Source organism: Pelophylax lessonae, assembly GCF_965119305.1.
Source record: "Pelophylax lessonae genome assembly, chromosome: 11".
Taxonomy (NCBI): domain Eukaryota; kingdom Metazoa; phylum Chordata; class Amphibia; order Anura; family Ranidae; genus Pelophylax; species Pelophylax lessonae.
The window spans coordinates 1,066,259-1,083,163 of NC_138778.1; the positions used below are offsets into that span (position 1 = coordinate 1,066,259).

Here is a 16,905-nt window from a genome sequence, read left to right on the forward strand (position 1 = left end):
ACATCTGTTAGTGTCCCATCAATAAATAACAAAATGTGAAGAGCCCCCCCCCCCTCCACCTGTGCAACTCTAAAATGGTAACCAATGAGGGCTTATAAAATGTCACCTATGGAGATTTTTTAATTACCGAAGTTTGACGCCATTTCACAAGCGTGCACAGTTTTAAAGCGTGTCGTTATCCATTTACCCGGTGCAATGCCAGATTTTATATTTACCAAAAACTTGGGTGTTGTTGTCTCTGTGTGCATTGAAATTCATTAAAATGTATTTATGGGTTAGTGTGTAAAATTGCATTCGAAAAACTGCTGCGCAAATACTGTGTGACATAAAAATAAGCAAAACCCACCATTTTATCCTCTAGGCCAGTGGTCCTCAACTCCGGTCCTCAGGGCCCACTAACAGGCTAGATTTTAAGTATTACCTTGGGGAGATGCAGACTAGAGTACTGCAATCACTGAGCGGCAAATTATATCACCTGTAATTTATTTCAGTTATCTCTGTTAGTGGGCCCTGTAGGCCAGGGTTGAGGACCACTGCTCTAGGGCCTCTGGGGTTCAAAGTAATTTTCTAGCAAAAATACGGATTCATACTTGTAAACAAAAAGCTTTAGAATAAGGTCCGGTCTTAAAGTGGATAATGCCTGAAGGTGCTCCTTGGATGTTGGGCCTCTGGATGTGGCCAGGCTGTGAAAAAGTCTCACACGTGGTATTGCCATAGCCAGTAAGAGTAGCAGAATATGTTTGGGGTGTAGTTGAAAGTATGTCTACGCCATGTGTGAGAATTAGAGATGGACCGATAATCGGCAACACCGATATATCGGTGGCCGATATGCAATTTCCCCGATATATCAGGATCGGCCTTTGGATTTACCGGTATTGCCGATATTTCGGGAAAGTGCATGTACCGGGGTGATGCCTGCAGCTAGAGGCATCACCCCAGTACCGGTGTCCATAGCAGACGGTCGGCTGACTTGTAATGAAAACAAATGCGGCTTAGAAGCCGCTCGGCCGTCATTAAAAGGAGCGGGAGGGGACGATTCCCCCACCCCCCTCCCACCGCTTTCCGCGGCTCGCCCCGGGTCTCCTGTCCCACCGGGAGACCTGGGCATCCTACCTGCGCTGCCGCCGTCTGACCGAGTCTCCATTTTTTTTTTTAATTCGGTGCTGAGTACCCGGAAGTGATGTCATGACACTTCCGGGTACTGGCAGCGCCGAATTAAAAAAACTTACAGCATTCAAAACAGCCAAATTTGGCGTTTTGAATGCTTTTAAGTGCAGAGGAGGGGGTTTGGGGTCTGTACCTTGTAGACATTTTAAAAAAAAAATAATAATTTTTTTATGTCCACAAATATCGGCCAATGCCGATATCCGATGACCAAAATATCGGTAGCAGCGTTAAAAAAAACGATATCAGTCGATCATTAGTGAAAGTTGTGGGGAAAAAAATTACAACTTCAAAATAATCTCCGTGCCTCTTACTGAATACCTCGGACTCTCTACTTTCCAAAAAGGGGTGATTTGGGGGGTATTTGTACTGTCCTGGCATGTTTGGGCCTCAAATGAGATTGGCCGTCGGTACATCAGGTGTGATCAATTTTCAGTGATTGGCACCACAGCACGTAGTCTCTATTACCTTCACACAGACCTAATAATATAGACTGATTTGGGTTATTTTTACAAAAAAAAAAAAATGTAGCCATACACTTATGAAGAAAATTTTACTTCGTTCCGGAAAAGAAAACACTTTTTTTTTTTTTTTTTCAAAATTTTCGTTCTTTTATCATTTGTAGTGCAAAAAAAAAAATCCCAGTGGTAATTAAATACCACCAAAAGAAAGCTCTATTTGTGTGGAAAAAAAAATGATAAAAACATTGTATGTCATACATGACCGCGCAATTGTCATTCAAAGTGTGACAGCGCTGAAAGCTGAAAATTGGCCTGAGCAGGGAAGGGGTGAAAGTGCCCGATATTGAAGTGGTTAAACATTCTCTGACCGGCACAGTACGGTGTCATAGTGATGCCGGACTGCTCTAGGGAGGTGAGCAGGATTTTATTTTTCACTATGATTGCTTATTACAGTGATCTCTTTATGGTTATACGCAATCCTTTTTATGAATGGCATCCATTCTTGACATGCGATTGGTCCAGGGCCAACCTGGTACATCGATCTGTCTTCCGCTGTGTCCAGGGTACTCAGCAAGTGACTGATCGTTCCTAGGACTTGGGCCTGGAGGATGTCATACAAAGTCCACCCAGGATAACACTGTTCCCGATCGGCTGTCATTTTACTATAGGCCAGGCGGGAAGTGGTTAAACTTCATTTAATCCTGGAAATAAGCTTTAATATGGTGCCAGAAAAACTTTATTTAGATATCCATTCACTTCCTGTTACATCTTCAGGAGAGGAAGTGATGTGAAATCTTCTCTATATGACCCAAGAAAAATAAATGAACTGGTTTTATCCCGTTTACTTTTCTGTCCAAGCTAAAAAAATAAAAAGAAAATGGTCTAAACCTAAGAAAGTAATATAAAGGCGGTCAGTGTTCCAGTAAGAACACACAGATGTCCGCTAAGGCTGGGGCTGTGATTGGTGTTTGATTCCTGCTGGGGAAGAACGCCGCTAACACAGCAGAGGAGAAGATTGGCCTTTCATCATCTTCCAGTTATTTCCTCTTTTCTAATCTAAACACAGACTGTTCTACTTTCCTGGGATAAAGATCCCGCCGTACACAGAGCCGCCGCCTGAGTCAGCCATGGGTGGGCGGCCTTTATTTAAAGACAAATTCTCACTAAGAAATCCTCCATTTCTAGGTGTAGTGCCACCAATGTTTGTGGTGAAAGGATCCCAGATCAGTGAGATCTCCCCTAACAACCCTGCGAAACCCGCGGCGAGCACCTCCTCCCAATGGCAGAATAAAATGATTTGGACATATGAGAGAATTACATTTTCACCATGGCCTGGTGGGCGGGAAATACACAGATTTAAAGAGTAACTCCACTTTTCTTGAGAAAAAAACCCCCTCTGTACATTGCAGGGAATGTAACAAACTTTGTTGCAGATTCCTACCCTTTTATTCTGAAGAAAGAAATTGTGTCCATGTGCAGAGTGAGTCTAATAATAATATTAATAATCTTTGTTTCATATAGCGCCTTTTAAAGGTCGCTTTACAAAGAAAACACAAGAAATCACTGAATGAAATAAAGGAAAAAAGGGACAATTATGGGGAAGTTTGTCCGTCTCAAGAGACATTTTCAGATTTGATTTCAATGAGTTTAGAGAAGATCTCTGATGTTCTAATGGAAGTGAATTCCAGAGTTTTGGGGTGTAGCAGGAGAAGGCTCTATCCTCCATGGAGTGTAGGGGGGGGGGGGCACACAGAAGAAGGCTCTGTCCCCCATGGAGTGTAGGTGAGTAGAGGGGGCACACAGAGGAAGCATCTGTCCCCCATGGAGTGTAGGTGAGTAGGGGGGGACACACAGAAGAAGGCTCTGTCCCCCATGGAGTGTAGGTGAGTAGGGGGGGCACACAGAAGAAGGCTCTGTCTCCCATGGAGTGTAGGTTAGTAGGGGGGGACACACAGAAGAAGGCTCTGGCACCCATGGAGTGTACTTGAGTGGGGGGGGGGGACACAGAAGAAGGCTCTGTCCCCCATGGAGTGTAGGTTAGTAGGGGGGGACACACAGAAGAAGGCTCTGGCACCCATGGAGTGTACTTGAGTGGGGGGGGGACACAGAAGAAGGCTCTGTCCCCCATGGAGTGTAGGTGAGTAGGGGGGACACACAGAAGAAGGCTCTGTCTCCCATGGAGTGTAGGTTAGTAGGGGGGAACACACAGAAGAAGGCTCTGGCCCCCATGGAGTGTAGGTGAGTAGGGGGGGACACAGAGAAGAAGGCTCTGCCCCCATGGAGTGTAGGTTAGTAGGGGGGAACACACAGAAGAAGGCTCTGGCCCCCATGGATTGTAGGTGAGTAGGGGGGGGACACAGAAGAAGGCTCTGGCCCCCATGGAGTGTAGGTGAGTAGGGGGGACACAGAGAAGAAGGCTCTGTCCTCCATGGAGTGTAGGTTAGTAGGGGGGACACATAGAAGAAGGCTCTGTTCCCCATGGAGTGTAGGTGAGTAGGGGGGGGGGCACACAGAAGAAGGCTCTGTCTCCCATGGAGTGTAGGTGAGTAGGGGGGGGGGGACACACACAAGAAGGCTTTGTCCCCCATGGAGTTTAGGTGAGTAGGGGGGGACACACAGAAGAAGGCTCTGGCCCCCATGGAGTGTAGGTGAGTAGGGGGGACAAACAGAGGAAGCATCTGTCCCCCATGGAGTGTAGGTGAGTACGGGGGACACACAGAGGAAGCCTCTGTCCCCCATGGAGTGTAGGTGAGTAGGGGGGGGGGGGACACAGAGAAGAAGGCTTTGTCCCCCATGGAGTTTAGGTGAGTAGGGGGGACACACAGAAAAAGGCTCTGTCACCCATCGAGTGTAGGTATACATTCCATAGCTACAGAGTAGCTAATGGGAGTTATTTCGTAATGATCAGCTGCTGCACCTGCAGGGCTCTGGGGAAAGTGGCAGGGTCTGCATACATTTAGACCCCTTTCACACAGATGATCTGTTCAGGTCGGCCTGTCAGTTATTCAGGTGAACCTGATCAGACGGTCCAGGTATGCCTATGGAGTTGTGTCCATATACACCGTACTCCCTCCGATCCGCTAAAAACAAATGGGATAGGATCTGTCCTCTTCTGTGTAATCAGATTGGAGGTAGTCAGGTGTAAACTAGGGATGCACCGATATGGATACTGAATACTCGTGAAAATGCTTCCGATACCCCAAAACTGACACGGTGCGATTTGTGTCCATGCAAACTGAAAGGGCACAAATTACTCTGCAAAGAGTTGTATGCAATCTGAACAGGAATGCAGTGTGATTCCTGTCTGAATCGCATGTGGTTTCCTGCACTGCTCCTGTCTGAGCCCAGGCTTCAATCACTGACAAACCTGGGATCACACAGGAACAGTAGAGTTACAACAAACCTAGAGTTACGCTTTAAGTCCCAATGGTGAGATCTCCTGCAGTAGTTTGTCTGCCCCTCCCACAATGGATTCACCATAATAGTTGGTCTCCCCATAGTGCAGTTTGAGGGCCTATTACACAATCTTTCCCACAATTCAGAATGAATGACCCTGCACCACAAAACGCACCGCAAACCATTCACATGCATTGCAGATTTCTATGTGGGGGGTTCATTTCTTCCAATTATCCGGTAGTGATGTGTAGATGATCATTGAATTTCTCTTTCTCCATGCAGCGCTGCAAACTCTTGCCCTTCTAGCCCCCGTGGGGCTGGCTCATCGGGGTATAAAATGGGCCGTGTAATACCTGCAGACCTGATCTCCGACAATTCCCACTTAGAGAATGACAAAGAAGCTTCAGGTGGAGACAGCCCCAAGGTAAGCTCTTATCTCTGCCTTCCCCGTCTGGTGTCCCCCCATTAACGTCTTATCTCTGCCTTCCCCGTCTGGTGTCCCCCCATTAGCGCCTTATCTCTGCCTTCCCTGTCTGGTGTCCCCCCATTAACGTCTTATCTCTGCCTTCCCTGTCTGGTGTCCCCCCCATTAGCGCCTTATCTCTGCCTTCCCCGTCTGGTGTCCCCCCATTAACGCCTTATCTCTGCCTTCCCCCATTTGGTGTCCCCCATTAACTCCTTATCTCCTCTGCCTTCCCCCATTTGGCGTCCTCCCCCCCACCCCCCATTGACGTCTTATCTCTGCATTCCCCGTCTGGTGTCCCCCCCCCCCCCCCCCCCCCAATAATGTCTTATCTCTGCCTTCCCCATCTGTTGTCGTTTCCCCCCCATTGACGTGTTATCTCTGCCTTCCCTGTCCGGTGTCCCCCCCCCCATTAACACCTTATCTTTTCCTTCCCTGTCTGGTGTCTCCCCATTAATGCCGTATCTCTGCCTTCTCCGTCCGGTGTCCCCCCCCCCCCCCCAATTAACGCCTTATCTCTGCCTTCCCCGTCTGGTGTCCCTCCATTAATGCCTTATCTCTGCCTTCCCCGTCCGGTGTCCCCCCTCCATTGACGTCTTATCTCTGCCTTCCCCGTCCAGTGTATCTCTCCACCCCCCATTAACGCCTTATCTCTGCCTTCTCCGTCCATTGTTGAACTGATTGTTCTTTCTCCTTGCAGGATGACTCCAAACCCCCGTACTCGTATGCCCAGCTAATAGTACAAGCAATTACAATGGCCCCAGACAAGCAGCTCACCCTGAATGGCATCTACACACACATAACGAAAAACTACCCCTACTACAGAACAGCGGACAAAGGCTGGCAGGTAAGTGCCCGGGAGTGTGTGCAGGTGTAGGACTTCTCTCCCTCTCCTCTTCTCCCTCTCCTCTTCTCCCTCTCCTCTTCTCCCTCTCCTCTTCTCCCTCTCCTCTTCTCCCTCTCCTCTTCTCCCTCTCCTCTTCTCCCTCTCCTCTTCTCCCTCTCCTCTTCTCCCTCTCCTCTTCTCCCTCTCCTCTTCTCCCTCTCCTCTTCTCCTCTCCTCTTCTCCCTCTCCTCTTCTCCCTCTCCTCTTCTCCCTCTCCCCTTCTCCCTCTCCTCTTCTCCCTCTCCTCTTCTCCCTCTCCTCTTCTCCCTCTCCTCTTCTCCCTCTCCTCTTCTCCCTCTCCTCTTCTCCCTCTCCTCTTCTCCCTCTCCTCTTCTCCCTCTCCTCTTCTCCCTCTCCTCTTCTCCCTCTCCCTCTTCTCCCTCTCCTCTTCTCCCTCTCCCCTTCTCCCTCTCCCCTTCTCCTCTCCTCTTCTCTTCTCTTCCTCTCTCTCCCTCTTCTCTTCTCTCCTCTCCCTCTTCTCTTCTCTCCTCTCCCTCTTCTCTTCTCTCCTCCCCCTCTACCTCTCCCTCTCCTCCCCTCTCCTCCCCTCTCCCTCTCCTCCCCTCTCCTCCCCTCTACCTCTCCCTCTCCTCCCCTCTCCTCCCTCTCCTCTTCTCCCTCTCCTCTTCTCCCTCTCCTCCCCTCTACCTCTCCCTCTTCTCTCCTCTCCTCCCCTCTCCTCCCTCTCCTCTTCTCCCTCTCCTCTTCTCCCTCTCCTCCCCTCTACCTCTCCCTCTTCTCTCCTCTCCTCTCCTCTCCTCTCCTCTCCCTCTCCTCTCCCTCTCCTCTCCCTCTTCTCTCCTCTCCCTCCTTCTCTTCTCTCCTCTCCCTCTTCTCTTCTCTCCTCTCCCTCTTCTCTTCTCTTCTCTTCTCTTCTCTTCTCTTCTCTCCTCTCCTCTCCTCTCCTCTCCTCTCCTCTCCTCTCCTCTCCTCTCCTCTCCTCTCCTCTCCTCTCCTCTCCTCTCCTCTTCTCTTCTCTTCTCTTCTCTTCTCTTCTCTTCTCTTCTCTTCTCTCCTCTCCTCTCCTCTCCTCTCCTCTCCTCTCCTCTCCTCTCCTCTCCCTCTTCTCTTCTCTTCTCTTCTCTTCTCTTCTCTCCTCTCCCTCTTCTCTTCTCTTCTCTTCTCTCCTCTCCCTCTTCTCTCCACTCCCTCTCTCTCTCTCTCTCTCTCTCTCTCTCTCTCTCTCTCTCCTCTCCTCAAAGATCTCTTTAGTTCGTACCTTCATTCAGGGGGTTTGACATGTGGCTCCACCTGCACGGTCTCTTTTGCCGCCATGGGATTTAAATTTAGTGTTTTCGGTTCTCCAGAAACCTCCATTTTTTGAATATTCGGGAGATTCCCTTGCCTACGTTATCCCAGAAGGTGACATTCTTGGTGGCTATTACCTCGGCCCACAGGGTATCGGAACTGGTGGCATTATCCGGTTGCAGTCCCTATTTGGTGGTCCATAGGGATAAAGTGGTTCTTCGTCTCTGTCCATCATTCCTGCCCAAAGTTTTCTCTGACTTCCATTGGAATGAGGACATTGTGTTGCCTTCCTTGTGAACCAAGCCGGTTCATCCCAAGGAATTTGCTTTGCATATCTTGGATGTGGTTTGTGCGATTCGGGTGAATCTGGCAGCGACAGAGTCCTTTTCTGAGGTCAGACTCACTTTTTGTGGTTATGGACGGACCAAGAAAAGAGCTGGCCGCCTCTTAGGCTACCATCTCCAGATGGATCAGACAGATGGGTCTCAGGCCTATTCTATTAAAGGTCAGGTTCAACCTTTCCCTGTCACGGTGCATTCTAGTCGGGTGCTGGGTGCTTCTTGGGCCTTCTGTCCTCAGGCATCAATATCGCAAGTTTGCAAGGCAACCACTTTGTCATCGGTGCATACCTTCACAAAATTCTATAAAGTGGATACTTTGGCATCTGCGGATGCTGCTTTTGGCCGCAAAGTTTTGCAGGCTGCTGTTTAAGATGGGCTGTTCCCTCTTGAGGGGTGTTTTTCTTTAAACTTTTATTTTTCAGACGGGACTCCTGTGTCCCGGTTAAAGGCTCCTGTGTCCCGGTTAAAGGCTCCTGTGTCCCGGTTAAAGGCTCCTGTGTCCCGGTTAAAGGCTCCTGTGTCCCGGTTAAAGGCTCCTGTGTCCCGGTTAAAGGCTCCTGTGTCCCGGCTAAGGCTCCTGTGTCCCGGTTAAAGTGGTTGTAAACCCAAAAAACAAAAAAAAAAAACCTGCAAGACAAAGGCATAATGGGCTAGTATGCATCGCATACTAGCCCATTATGTGTAACTTACCTTAGAACGAAGCCCCGACACGGACCCCCTGACATCGCTGCGGTCGCTGCCATGATCCCTCGCCGTCTCTTCCGGGTTCGGCGGCTCCGGCGCGGTTATTGGCTGGAAGAGACGGCTCCGGCGCGATGATTGCATGCGCGCGGGAGTGATTTTCCGGCAAGCTCCCGGCAAATAGATTGAAGGTCCCCCCGGACCTTCAGAGTGCATGCGCCGCTCGCGCGAGCGGCTGCATGCACTGTAAATATCTCCTAAACCATGCCGGTTTAGGAGATATTATTTGTACCTACAGGTAAGCCTTATTATAGGCTTACCTGCAGGTAAAAGTGTCAAAAAGCGGGATACTACCGCTTTAAGGCTCTTATGTTTAGCCTTGGGTTATTTTCCTTTTGGCACTGCTTTTGGACGTCCCACTAGTTATAATTTATGGAGCGCTGTGTCCGTTGATGAACGAATGCGAAAATGGCATTTTTGTACTTACCGTAAAATCCACATCTAGATTTTGCAATATTTGCCCGCTCTTCTTTGCAGAAAGGCTTGGGTTCAGTTACATTTGATGGTGAGCGTTTGTGGACTTCAGTTTTCAATCATTCCACAGATTTTCAATGGGGTTTAAGTCTGGGCTCTGACTAGGCCATGCAAGGACCTTCCCTGCCTTCTCCTCCAACCATTGTGTGCTCATTGATGGACATTCCCCGCCTTCTCCTCCAACCATTGTGTGCTCATTGGTGGACATTCCCCGCCTTCTCCTCCAACCACTGTGTGCTCATTGGTGGACATTCCCCGCCTTCTCCTCCAGCCATTGTGTGCTCATTGGTGGACATTCCCTGCCTTCTCCTTCAGCCACTGTGTGTTCATTGGTGGACATTCCCCGCCTTCTCCTCCAACCACTGTGTGCTCATTGGTGGACATTCCCCGCCTTCTCCTCCAACCATTGTGTGCTCATTGGTGGATATTCCCTGCCTTCTCCTCTAACCATTGTGTGCTCATTGGTGGACATTCCCTGCCTTCTCCTCCAACCATTGTGTGCTCATTGGTGGACATTCCCCGCCTTCTCCTCCAACCACTGTGAGCTCATTGGTGGACATTCCCTGCCTTCTCCTCCAACCACTGTGTGCTCATTGGTGGACATTCCCCGCCTTCTCCTCCAACCACTGCGTGCTCATTGGTGGACATTCCCCACCTTCTCCTCCAACCATTGTGTGCTCATTGGTGAGCATTCCCTGCCTTCTCCTCCAACCACTGTGTGCTCATTGGTGGACATTCCCTGCCTTCTCCTCCAACCATTGTGTGCTCATTGGTGGACATTCCCCACCTTCTCCTCCAACCATTGTGTGCTCATTGGGGGGCATTCCCCGCCTTCTCCTCCAACCACTGCGTGCTCATTGGTGGACATTCCCCACCTTCTCCTCCAACCATTGTGTGCTCATTGGTGGACATTCCCCGCCTTCTCCTCCAACCATTGTGTGCTCATTGGTGGACATTCCCTGCCTTCTCCTCCAACCACTGTGTGCTCATTGGTGGACATTCCCCGCCTTCTCCTCCAACCACTGTGTGCTCATTGGTGGACATTCCCTGCCTTCTCCTCCAACCATTGTGTGCTCATTGGTGGACATTCCCCGCCTTCTCCTCCAACCACTGTGTGCTCATTGGTGGACATTCCCAGCCTCCTCCTCCAACCACTGTGTGCTCATTGGTGGACATTCCCTGCCTTCTCCTCCAACCACTGTGTGCTCATTGGTGGACATTCCCTGCCTTCTCCTCCAGCCACTGTGTGCCCATTTGGTGGACACATTGGTGGGATCTTTGGAAGGGAAACCTTCTTCCCTTTCACAACGTTCTGCCAGCAGAGGGCAGCAGAGTTTCCTCAAGAACTTGATGGTATTTTGCCCTATCAATTTTTCCTTCTATCCTGACAAGTGCTCCAGTCCCTGCTGCAGAGAAACAGGATATTACCACCCTCATACCTGGATATTACCCCCTCCCCCCATACCGGGATATCATCACCCTATACCGGGATATTATCACCCCTATACCGGGATATCGCCACCCCCCTCCCCCAATAGCCAGAAATCACCACCCCCCCCATAGCCGGATATTGCCAATCCCATAACAGAATATTACCCCCCTCCATGCGTTTCTGTAGGAATGGTGTTATTTGGATGGGTTTCCGCCAGACAAACGTGGTGCGTTTTGGCAAAGCTCAGTGGTGACTGCATGTGTCCTTTCTTGAGGAGTGTCTTTTTTTTTCTTGCACACCCCCCCCCCCCCCCCTACTAGCCACATTTTGTGGAGGATTTGTGATATTGGTGTCACATACACACAATGACCACTCTTTGTCAGAGTTGCTGGAGGCCTCTTGGTGGCGCCTCTGACCAGTTTTCTCCAGTTTGGAGCGATGTCATGATCCAGGGTACAGTCTGTGTTGTACCAAATACCTCCCACTTCTTATCTATAGATGTCAATGTGCTTCTAGGCATTGATAAAGCCTTTATATCCATCTCCTGAGACCTGTGCCTGTCCACAACTTTATCCCAGAGATTCCGATGACGGCGCCACCCATAGGTCATTGTTTGCTTCAGTTGCACTACCAGGAACTGAAATGCTCCAGAAAAGCTCTTTTCATGCTGAGCTAATCACAATGACTGCAGCTGAGAACCGGTGAAAGTCAAATTGCTTTGTGTGCCATTGAGCAGGTGATTTGCAGCACTTGATTGAGTTTACAAGTCATTTTTTGGAAGTTGGGGGGGAGGGGGGTGATTCTGTTTTTGATTTTTTTTTTTGGTGTTCTCTTTTCCTCTTGGATGTTCTAAGTTGCATGAGAATATACAGCTGGATAAAACACAAACTGTGTCTGTCTTCATTTCAGACGTCAAAGCAACAAAATGTGATTTATTATAAAAATAAATGTGATTACTTTAGAGAAAGTCTACACCCCCGTCTACGCATTTTACCAGGGGTGTGTAGACTTTGTAAAGTAATCACCCCCCCTTTTTTTTTTTTATCATATTTTGTTGCTTTGACATCTGAAATGAAGAGAGTTTCTGGGTGTGTAGACTTTTATCTCCATTGTGTGTGAATTTCAGGCTACTATGCAACAAAACTGAATTATTTTTAAAAGGTGTGTGGGGGAGGGGGAAATTATTTTCTATACCTTACTGTACAGTATATTAGAGGTAACATTAGACCTCCTTTATCTGGAATACATCTTAGAGTGGACCCCCCCCCCATATTTTGCACCTCTGCATGCTGATGTAAATTCACTTAATGTTTTTATTAAACTTTTTTTCTTTTCTACTTCCTGGCTTCCCTGTAGGCAGTGGTGACAAAGCTACGGCTGCACCGATGGCCTCTGGGAAGGCAATGTCACCGTTGCCTTTGGGGAAGTCTTCTGGTACCTCATACTGCCCTTGTTTGAGATGAAGCTTGGTGGGGCGGGGGGGGGGTTTGTTTTTTTTCCCCTCACATGGATGTTGATTTACAAATTAATTCTCATCTTCTGTGCTTGTTTTTAGAATTCTATCCGTCACAACCTCTCTCTCAACCGGTATTTTATCAAAGTCCCGCGATCCCAGGAGGAGCCCGGCAAAGGATCCTTCTGGAGGATAGACCCGGCCTCCGAGAGCAAACTTATAGAGCAAGCTTTTAGAAAACGAAGGCCCCGGGGTGTGCCGTGTTTCAGGACCCCCTTAGGACCCCTTTCCTCAAGGTAAGAAGTGAACGGCCTTCCTACACAGAACACACCTATAGGCCTGTTTATAGACGGTCGCACAGTGCTCGTTATTCTGCATTATATATATATATCAGTTTTCTGTTCAGCATCCTATGACTCTCTATATCCCCGCAGCTTGTACTTGTGGAGATGTGAAGAGTATTGTTCTTGGTATGCCATCCATAAAAGAAGATAAATCCCCTTCACACTCTCTAAGCTTCAACACTTCGATAGAACACAGCCTATCCAATCACTAGAGACCAGTGACATCACTGAGACCCTTCATATTCATGAGAACACAGCCTATCCAATCACTAGAGACCAGTGACATCACAGAGACCCTTCATATTCATGACAACACAGCCTATCCAATCACTAGAGACCAGTGACATCACCGAGACCCTTCATATTCATGGGAACACAGCCTATCCAATCACTAGAGACCAGTGACATCACCGAGACCCTTCATATTCATGACAACACAGCCTATCCAATCACTAGAGACCAGTGACATCACCGAGACCCTTCATATTCATGAGAACACAGCCTATCCAATCACTAGAGACCAGTGACATCACCGAGACCCTTCATATTCATGGGAACACAGCCTATCCAATCACTAGAGACCAGTGACATCACCGAGACCCTTCATATTCATGGGAACACAGCCTATCCAATCACTAGAGACCAGTGACATCACCGAGACTCTTCATATTCATGAGAACACAGCCTATCCAATCACTAGAGACCAGTGACATCACCGAGACCCTTCATATTCATGAGAACACAGCCTATCCAATCACTAGAGACCAGTGACATCACGGAATCCCTTCATATTCATGAGAACACATCCTATCCAATCACTAGAGACCAGTGACATCACCGAGACCCTTCATATTCATGGGAACACAGCATATCCAATCACTAGAGACCAGTGACATCACGGAATCCCTTCATATTCATGAGAACACATCCTATCCAATCACTAGAGACCAGTGACATCACCGAGACCCTTCATATTCATGGGAACACAGCATATCCAATCACTAGAGACCAGTGACATCACCGAGACCCTTCATATTCATGGGAACACAGCCTATCCAATCACTAGAGACCAGTGACATCACCGAGACCCTTCATATTCATGAGAACACAGCCTATCCAATCACTAGAGACCAGTGACATCACCAAGACCCTTCATATTCATGAGAACACAGCCTATCCAATCACTAGAGACCAGTGACATCACCGAGACCCTTCATATTCATGGGAACACAGCCTATCCAATCACTAGAGACCAGTGACATCACCGAGACTCTTCATATTCATGGGAACACAGCCTATCCAATCACTAGAGACCAGTGACATCACCGAGACCCTTCATATTCATGGGAACACAGCCTATCCAATCACTAGAGACCAGTGACATCACCGAGACTCTTCATATTCATGAGAACACAGCCCATCCAATCACTAGAGACCAGTGACATCACCAAGACCCTTCATATTCATGGGAACACAGCCTATCCAATCACTAGAGACCAGTGACATCACCGAGACTCTTCATATATATATATTTGTATAATGTCTGCATGTATGCAGAGTTCATCTCTGTGTTGGTTTTTCACAGAAGTGATGGGCGTATTTTTTCGGATCTCTTCCTCCATCCTGTGTGGGTTTTGGTTTCTTTGATTCCATGTTCTGCATGCAGTCAGGTCACGGTTTGCAGGCGGGTTGTCTGTTTGCAGGCGGGTTGTCTGTTTGCAGGCGGGTTGTCTGTCTGCAGGCGGGTTGTCTGTCTGCAGGCGGGTTGTCTGTCTGCAGGCGGGTTGTCTGTCTGCAGGCGGGTTGTCTGTCTGCAGGCGGGTTGTCTGTCTGCAGGCGGGTTGTCTGTCTGCAGGCGGGTTGTCTGTTTGCAGGCGGGTTGTCTGTTTGCAGGCGGGTTGTCTGTTTGCAGGCGGGTTGTCTGTTTGCAGGCGGGTTGTCTGTTTGCAGGCGGGTTGTCTGTTTGCAGGCGGGTTGTCTGTCTGCAGGCGGGTTGTCTGTCTGCAGGCGGGTTGTCTGTTTGCAGGCGGGTTGTCTGTTTGCAGGCGGGTTGTCTGTTTGCAGGCGGGTTGTCTGTCTGCAGGCGGGTTGTCTGTTTGCAGGCGGGTTGTCTGTCTGCAGGCGGGTTGTCTGTCTGCAGGCGGGTTGTCTGTCTGCAGGCGGGTTGTCTGTCTGCAGGCGGGTTGTCTCTGTATTTCTCTTATCTGCCCTCACACCCACTTAGGCCTGGTGTGTGAGTTGAGCGGCTGTACATGTGGCTGAGCAGAGGTGCTTTCCCCATTAGCCATTGTCTGTCTCTCTCTGCCCTTCTCTGATATCCTTTCCAAGGCAACGCATTAGTCATCCGTGCCTGGAATTCATCCCGCTTCCAAGCTGCTCTTGTGCCTGGCGCCCTCTGCTGGTGGTTCTTTCTACACTGCAGACTTCTTAACACGGCTACGGATAAACACGTGTCTGGAAATGTCTTTACTGTATATTGGATAATGTAAACCAGATTTCTCCAGGTCAAGCGACCCGGCCGGTTGTTCCTAGGGAAGCAATTCGCTGGCCTTCCTGGATTTTCCCAAATGGTCGCTAATCCCCCCCCCCCGATCAGATGAGCTAAGCGTCTGGCTATTGCTAGCATCAATCTAGGAAAGTCACTCCTGGACAGGACCACTGTGTGTTTAGGGATCGCTCATTTGAATGAAAAGTCTACCTTGTGCATCCTAACCCAAAAACATAATCCTTCGCTACTTGCTGGTTCTTCCATGTGATGACTGCATTTAGGTTTGTTCTTATTCTTCCAGTAACACTTCCTGTCCTGGGGTCATGGTGTCTATGGAGGAGCAATGTTGTCACCCTAGGCTGCTCTCTACTCCTCCTCTGCACTATGTGGTGGAGGTTGTTTTCTAATGCAAAGAAAATAGCTGGGAAGGCTGTACCATTATTTACCCCCCCCCCTGTTCTGGGACGATGTCCCATGGCGTCACCCCATTCTCATCCCCAATCTCAGTAAAGAGCTGAGGACGTGTCTCTTTACCCATGTGATCAGCTGTGTCCAATCACAGCCGGTCCCATGTAAACAAGGAAATGCTGCTGATTGGCTTTCCTCTCCTCACTCACAGAGGGGACCTGTACAGATAATCAGGGCACTCCAAGTGCAGCCCCTACAGTGCATATCAGTGCCCATCAGTGCTGCATATCAGTGCCCATCAGTGCTGCATATCAGTGCCCATCAGTGCTGCATATCAGTGCCTCCTCATCACTGCTGCATATCAGTGCCTCCTCATCACTGCTGCAGATCGGTTCCTCCTCATCAGTGCTGCAGATCGGTTCCTCCTCATCAGTGCTGCATATCGGTGCCTCCTCATCAGTGCTGCATATCGGTGCCTCCTCATCAGTGCTGCATATCGGTGCCTCCTCATCAGTGCTGCATATCGGTGCCTCCTCATCAGTGCTGCATATCGGTGCCTCCTCATTAGTGCTGCATATCGGTACCTCCTCATCAGTGCTGCATATCGGTGCCTCCTCATCAGTGCTGCTTATCTGTGCCTCCTCATCAGTGCTGCATATCGGTGCCTCCTCATCAGTGCTGCATATCGGTACCTCCTCATCAGTGCTGCATATCGGTGCCTCCTCATCAGTGCTGCTTATCTGTGCCTCCTCATCAGTGCTGCATATCAGTGCTGCTGGAACAGGGGCCTTAGTCAAGGTAGATGGAATTATGAACAGTCAGTATTGGTACAAAACCTTCTGCCAGAAAGCTGAACATGAAGAGGAACTTCATCTTTCACCATGACCACGACCCAAATCATTCATCCAAATCACCAAAGAAATGGCCGAGCCGGAAGAAGGTCCAAGTTCTGGAATGACCCAGCCAGAGCCCAGACCTGAATCCCATTGAAGTTCTGTGGGGTGATGGGAAGAGGGCTGTGCACAGGAGATCTCCTCCCAATCTGACAGATTTGGGGTGTTTTTGCAAAGAAGAGCGGGCAAATATTGCCAAGATGTGCCATGCTGATAGACTCCGCCCCAAAAACACTGAGAGCTGAACTAACATCAAAAGGTGCATCAACAAAGTATTCGATTAAGGGTGTGCACACTTATGCAGCCATATTATTTTAGTCTTTTATTTTTACTTCCCTCCACCTATAAGATTTCAGTTTGTTGATCTGAGTTGTAGTTTTTAGGTCACAATGAAGGTGGAAAAAGTTCTGAAATGATTTATCTTTGTCTTATTTTTTTACATCACAGAAAACTGATATTTTCCCGGGGGTGTGTAGACTTTTATATCCGCTGTAGATAGGAAGAGAAAGTATTTTTGTTTGTTTTAAACTTTTTCTTTACATTTCTTCAGGTACTTCCTAATTTCTGGCGTAAGCCAAAATGTCCTCCATCCCAAAAGTCTTCAGGAGGGTAGGAGGGGTCTTCTCAGCTAAGCACACCCTCCTGCCTACACGCCTGAGCTAAGGGCAGATGGATTTCAGGAAGTAAATGCTACATGAATCCTCTGCCCTTAC

At 48.9% G+C, this 16,905-nt stretch overlaps 1 protein-coding gene across 2 annotated transcripts in view; it reads left to right on the plus strand.

Annotated features, from left to right (window-relative positions):
• FOXK2 (forkhead box K2) overlaps positions 1–16,905 on the plus strand; it is a 137,721-nt gene that overhangs the window by 93,454 nt on the left and 27,362 nt on the right. For both annotated transcript variants that reach the window (XM_082271467.1, XM_082271468.1), the window contains exons 3-5: positions 5,304–5,445; positions 6,185–6,331; positions 12,162–12,355. In XM_082271467.1, coding sequence (XP_082127593.1) covers positions 5,304–5,445; positions 6,185–6,331; positions 12,162–12,355 — 483 coding nt within the window. The remainder of the gene's footprint in view (positions 1–5,303; positions 5,446–6,184; positions 6,332–12,161; positions 12,356–16,905) is intronic.